The 6,693-nt window shown below is 36.9% G+C and overlaps 1 protein-coding gene across 1 annotated transcript; it reads left to right on the plus strand.

Moving 5' to 3' along the window:
• The first annotated feature begins 657 nt into the window (after positions 1–657).
• Positions 658–5,046, plus strand: LOC129922401 (uncharacterized). The gene has a single exon (XM_056008343.1). The coding sequence runs from the start codon at positions 658–660 to the stop codon at positions 5,044–5,046; it is 4,389 nt and encodes a 1,462-aa protein (XP_055864318.1).
• Positions 5,047–6,693: the final 1,647 nt, after the last annotated feature.

Genomic DNA, 6,693 nt, shown 5'->3' on the forward strand with positions numbered 1-6,693 from the left:
ATCAAGGCACCTCCGAACCCGCATATGTCACAAGTTTATAGCATCAAGATCTGCAGGTTCAATAAACGTAATAAACACGTGACATAAATTGACACCTCCGACGGCTGTATGTACAACGAATTTATTCATCAACGTGATAACTACTACAGGATCAATACTTTCATCTGGCAACCTTTGACGTCTGCCACGATAACCAACCTGCATCGAAACAACTCTTTGACAGTTGTGTTGCATCAAACTAGAACTACAGACGATAGTTCTACGTCACAACTCAGCCTCTCACTACGACGAAAACTTCACGTTCAAGTCTACTACATGTCTTTATGACAAGGTCAGTACAACCTTACGTCATTTTACAGGCTTGATCTATCAACTTAGATCGCCTTGTATATTTACTTACTAGCGACAAGTAATTGTTTTCCATATTGCCTAATCAAGCGGCAACTATTATTTACTGTCACTCACAAGTGATCAGAAATCATCATCTTATAACGACGATTTATAAGGTGAAACATTGAACTATTGTGTATCTTCTACATAAAAATAACCTAAGAACATTTCAATTGAAGTATATTCAAGTCTACTTTTGAGTAACGACAATCATTTAGACTCAACCAACAATTTAACAAGTACAAGACTACTTGCTACTGAATTACCATGGCAGCTAAAATGTTGACACTTCAAGATTTTCTCGAGATGGCCAAAGAATTAGCCATGCCTAAACCAGAAAGACTACAATGGGCAAAGCAAGAACTTGAAGAACATAAAAATGAAGTATTAGCACAACGAAAAGAAGAGATGGAGCACGAACTCCGTATCAAAGAAGAAGAACGCCTTATAAAAGAAAAAGACATACAATTAGCTCAGGCACAAAAAGAAGCAGCGAATGCCCAACAAAAGTCTGCAGGTTTTGACAAATATAAACAAATGTCAAAAATGGCAAATTTTCAAGAATCCAAAGACAATATTGATTCTTATCTGATGCGTTTTGAAGAATTAGCAAAAGCATCAGGTCTACCTGAAGAACAATACTCTAGAACTCTCATGAGCCTTCTTACGGGTAAAGCCATAGACATTTGCATTCAACTTCCAGCGCACGAACTAGACAACTATAGCAATGTCAAAGAAGCACTCCTGAGACAGTATGGCGCTACACAAGACGCATACAGAAAAAAGTTCTATACAGAAAGGCCTCGACAAGAAGATGATCCATTAATATTTATATCAAACATGACCATGTGGTTTGATAGGTGGATCTCCTTGTCAAAAATAGAAAATTCATACGAAAATCTGAGAGAGCATGTCATCATAGATGCCATTACACATGCACACTCAGAAGATATTCAATCCTTTATCATTGAAAGACAACCAAAAGACATTCAAACTTTGACTCAAATAGTACGACAATACAGGGCAGCATATCCAAACAAACCTATTAAGCAGTCTGCAGAAGAAAATTTCATCTGTTATACCAAAGAAACCAGAACACCACGATTCTCAAGACCAGAAAAAACGCCAATATGTACAAACTGTAATTTCAAAGGACATTATGCTTCACAATGTAAAACCAGAGACATAGAATGCAGTTACTGTCATCTTAAAGGTCACTACGCAAACGAATGTAGAAAGAAACAAAACAATTCAAGTGACAGATCAAAAGAAAAACAAGCATCCAGATACCAGCCACAATCTACACGAAATCAAAACTATGGTAATCAAAACAAATTCTACAACAGAAAACCTAGATCTGACCACACAACAATGACTATAGTTACAAAGTCTAAAGGTCTAGAATACTATCCAGGTTTAGTTGGAAACCAGAAAGTGGAAGTGATTCGAGACACAGGTTCGACGTCTGTGGTCGTACATTCAAAATTCGTCAAGACTCATCAATACACAGGCAAATATGTTGCGGCTACAGCTTTCAATGGTACAGTCAGCAATCTACCTGTAGCAGAAATTAACATTACAACACCTTTCTACAGTGGTGATGTAGAAGCACTAGTATCAGACAATTTACCTGTAAATCTGTTGATTGGCAACATTAAAGGAGTTCGTGATTGCACTCAACGAGACCTACAAGACTGGTCGAAAGCCATAAAAGTAAGCCAAGAATGTAATGCAGTCATTACAAGGTCAATGACAAAAGAACAAGTAGAATCAGATAATCTACAGAATGAATCAAACTCAAATCAACAAAATGACAACGCAACCAAAGAAACTACAGACCAAGAAACCACTAATCAAAATGAAATGACTAGCAATTCAAACATCCCGCCTGAATTCAACAATGAAGAATTTAAAGAAGAACAAAAGAAAGATCCTACTTTATCAAGACTATACAAGAAAGCACAGACCAATATAAATCCAGAATCAATCAATGAACCATATCTTGACAACGGAATGCTAATGAAACGAAGCAAAAACAAAAATAAAATCATTGAACAAATAGTCGTACCACAATCATACAGAAAGACAATAATTGAATCGGGACACAGCAAACCTTTTTCTGGACATATGGCGGTATCCAGAACAAAGAAAAGAATTCTACAACATTTCTATTGGCCAAGCATAACGAAAGATGTGAAGAAGTACGTCAGTACATGTCATATTTGTCAAATGAAAGGACCTAAAGGTAGACACACTCAAGCACCCCTTCAAACTGTAGAACTCACAGACAAACCATTCCAGAAAGTGGCCATTGACATTATTGGACCCATACCAATTGAATCAGCAAGAAAGCATAAATACATACTTACTTTAGTTGATACATGTACAAGATGGCCAGAAGCAATACCATTAGTCAACATAACAGCTATTGACATTACCAGAGCTTTGTCAGAAATTTTCTCCAGAACCGGACTACCAGAGGTGATACTAAGCGACCGAGGGGGACAATTTACAGCGGAAATTACGAAAGCATTCATGGACATGTACAAAATAAGGATGAAATTTACAACGGCCTACCACCCACAGAGTAACGGGCTCTGCGAACGTATGAATTCTAGTTTGAAGCAAATCATATCAAAAATAGCAAATGACAACCCACAAAATTGGGATCTTTTAATACCAGCAGCACTTTTTGCTTACCGAGAAAGTCAACAAGAAACTACAGGTTTTTCTCCATTTGAAATGCTCTACGGCGCAAATCCGAGAGGACCTATGGCAGCACTAAAAGAATCATTAATGGCACCAAGGCAGAATGCAACAGCAACAAAAACAGCATTTCAACATGTCATAGACACTCGAAATATGGTCATACAAGCATGTCAAAAAGCTAAACAAGAAACAGCAAAAGCCAACATAGCTACCCAAAGACGAGTAAATGAAAGCAGAACTTTGAGAAAATTAGAACCAGGAGATAAAGTGAGACTATTATTGCCAGATAAAAAGAACAAGTTTTTTATTCAGTGGCAAGGACCATTTTTAGTTACCAAGAAAGTCACAGACGTAGACTATGAAATTGAAATAAACAACAAAAAGAAAGTCTATCACATCAATATGCTTCATAAATATAATGAAGAAATGCAAGAAAATGAAACAGTGCAAGACACAATTACATGTTTGACTATTCTTCAAGAAAGTGATTCAAATGATACACAAGAACTCATACTCCCGAATCCAATATCAACACAAACAGAATCATGGAAAGACATAAAATTGAACAATTTATCATGTCAAAGAAAGCAAGACGTATCAGAGATACTAAAGAATTACTCAGCAATTTTTACCGACGTTCCAGGCAAAACATCAGTTATTGAACATGAGATCAATTTGACTAGCGACAAACCAACAAAACAAAGACCATATCCAGTTCCAATACATTATAGAGACTTTCTACAAAAAGAAATCAACCAATTACTACAACAAGGCATAATTGAACATTCAAATTCGCCCTACGCAGCACCTATCGTACTTGTGAAACGACACAATGCTACAACACCTAGAATGTGTGTAGACTTTAGGCAACTCAACAAAATTACTTGCCTAGACTCTTACCCTATGCCAAATCCAGAAGATCTCATGACACAGTTTGCTGAAGCAAAATTTTTTACAAAAATAGATCTTTCAAGGGGATATTACCAAATTCCAATGAAAGAACAATGTAAACCATACACAGCTTTCACTACTGCATTTGGACTATTCCAATTTAACTACATGCCATTTGGTTTAGTCAATGCAAGTAGTACATTCAACAGAGCAATACACCGACTATTCGGACAAAGAAAAGATACTGTTTCATATATAGACGACATATGTATCTTTCACAAATGTTGGGAAGAACATTTGCAAGGACTAAAAGAAATCTTTCATGAACTAAGACAGCATGGCTTCACTATCAAACCCAGCAAAATGGAACTAGCCATGAATGAAGTAACATTTTTAGGTTACAAAGTAAGCTACAACTCTTTAAAACCTCAAGATGAAATCATCAAGAGAATACTAGACATTCAAGTGCCTAAGACAAAGAAACAAATCAGGAGTATAATAGGACTATGCAATTTCTACCGATGTTTCATACCTAATTACACGACTCTCACATCACCCTTGACAAACCTTACCAAGAAAGGTCAACCAAACAAAGTACTTCATTCAAAAGAACTGGAAGACACTATAACGAGAATCAAGGACACCTTTTCACACGAGTCCATTCTCAAGTTACCAGACCAAAACAAAACATTCCACCTTGCGACGGACGCGTCCTCCGAAGCGATCGGAGCCTGTTTAATGCAAGAGCACAATGGAACACTACATCCCGTGTTCTATATTAGCAGGAAATTGTTACCAGCAGAAACCAGATACTCTACAATTGAAAGAGAGTGTTTAGCGATAGTTTGGTCTATAAATCGCTTTACCAAGTATCTGTTAGGCAAACCATTCAACCTACTTACAGACCATTTTCCTCTCCAATTTCTAAACACTAGAAAACTGGCTAACAGCAGACTAACACGATGGAGTTTAATGTTAACAGACTACCAGTTTACTGTAAAAACCATACCAGGGAAGATGAACGTCTTAGCAGACACCCTGTCAAGATGTACTTAGATTACAACTACCAGTAACATAACTTGTACATTTTGTTTTCATTTAAAATTTGATTCATACATTGACTAAAAATGATTATATATGAAATATATATGTATTTTAATATTCCCATTGGATGGAAGATTTCAAGTCTTATGACATTCATTTTATTACTATAACATATCTTCTTAATTTTGTCTGTATTTGCCATGCTTACATATGTTATTATTGTGAAGAATTCTAAAACTAGAATACGGCATATTATTGAATATTATTTTTATACATGAAAGAAGCATCTGTAATACCTTTGTACGTTAGTAGCATTATTATATATAAGATTGAGCGGTTGCAGTTCCGTTTTACTCAACATGCGTCCCGCTTAGGAAGAGGGGGGTATATGTCACGTCCCTAGTGACACCTCATTGTTTACAAATGAGGACATTGTACCTATCTCAAATCAGGTCAGCGTACCCACGCTTAAATGCCAGAAAGATGCCGATTAAAACTTAGCTCAAGACTACAGCAGGGAAACAAAATTAGCATAGCTTAAGTTACAAACACAGTTCCTAGTGACACCTCATTGTTCACAAAATGAGGACATTGTACCTATTTCAAATCAGGTCAGCGCACTCACGCTTTAATGCCAGAAAGACACCGATTAAAGCTTAGTTCAAGGCTACAGCAGGGAAACATAATTAACGTAGGTTAAATGACAAAAACAATTAAAAGGAAAATTAAATGTAAACGGGTCAAGGAGTCAAGGATGGGTATTGAATTGTCACTGTTCTTTATCCTAAAGAAAGATATAAAAGGCGGACTGTTAGCTTGAGACGAGGGAGAGCGCTAGAAAGTTAGACTTAGTAGTCGCTAGTTTTTAAAGTAAATATTTACTCATTTTATTGAACATTTCACTGAATCCTGTATCTGTTATATATATCTTTGTACATACATTTATTGTTTCAAGTTCAAGTTTTAAATAATTAAAACTAGAGAAAACATATCAGCACTTTGTTACTTCATTACTTGTTAAAGTGTTTGAACCATAATCAAGGCACCTCCGAACCCGCATATGTCACAAGTTTATAGCATCAAGATCTGCAGGTTCAATAAACGTAATAAACACGTGACATCCATCACCACCAGTGTAATGGACTCGGGGTTTCTGTTCTGCTTCCCTCTAGGACTAATCGCCTAAAGACCATTTCCACCGGGGCGTACATTAAGACTACAAGCGCTGCCTGGAGGCATGCAATCTGACGATCGATCTCGTTCTCAATGACCTTAAATGTCGCAAGACTGAAGCAGAAAGTTAAGCATAGTCTAATGTTATTTCAGTGATTGATTGTTTTATATCAATCAACCTAAATTGTACAACTCTTAACATTTGCGGGCCATTACAGTATTCTACAGGTCACCTGTGGATGCACGAGTCACGCAGCAGTGAACTGTAACCAGTCATAACAAGGCTGTTACAACAACCACGACGCCACCAAAACTGCCAAAGAACAGGTCTAAACCTGTAAAAAAAATCGTTGGACTAAGTTACTACACCGCTTAGGCATTTCACCTTAATGTCTTGAGTGGGGGAGATAACAAGATATCTCACCCAACGCTGAATCCAAGATAAGCATTCTACCTGCAGACACGCTAATCGTGGTGAGTTGTTCC

This window comes from Biomphalaria glabrata, chromosome 13 (genome assembly GCF_947242115.1).
Source record: "Biomphalaria glabrata chromosome 13, xgBioGlab47.1, whole genome shotgun sequence".
Taxonomy (NCBI): Eukaryota; Metazoa; Mollusca; class Gastropoda; family Planorbidae; genus Biomphalaria; species Biomphalaria glabrata.

What these genes read in the sequence shown, in the direction of transcription:
- LOC129922401 (XM_056008343.1), top strand. Translation starts at nt 658, where the DNA reads ATGGCAGCTAAAATGTTGACACTTCAAGATTTTCTCGAGATGGCCAAA.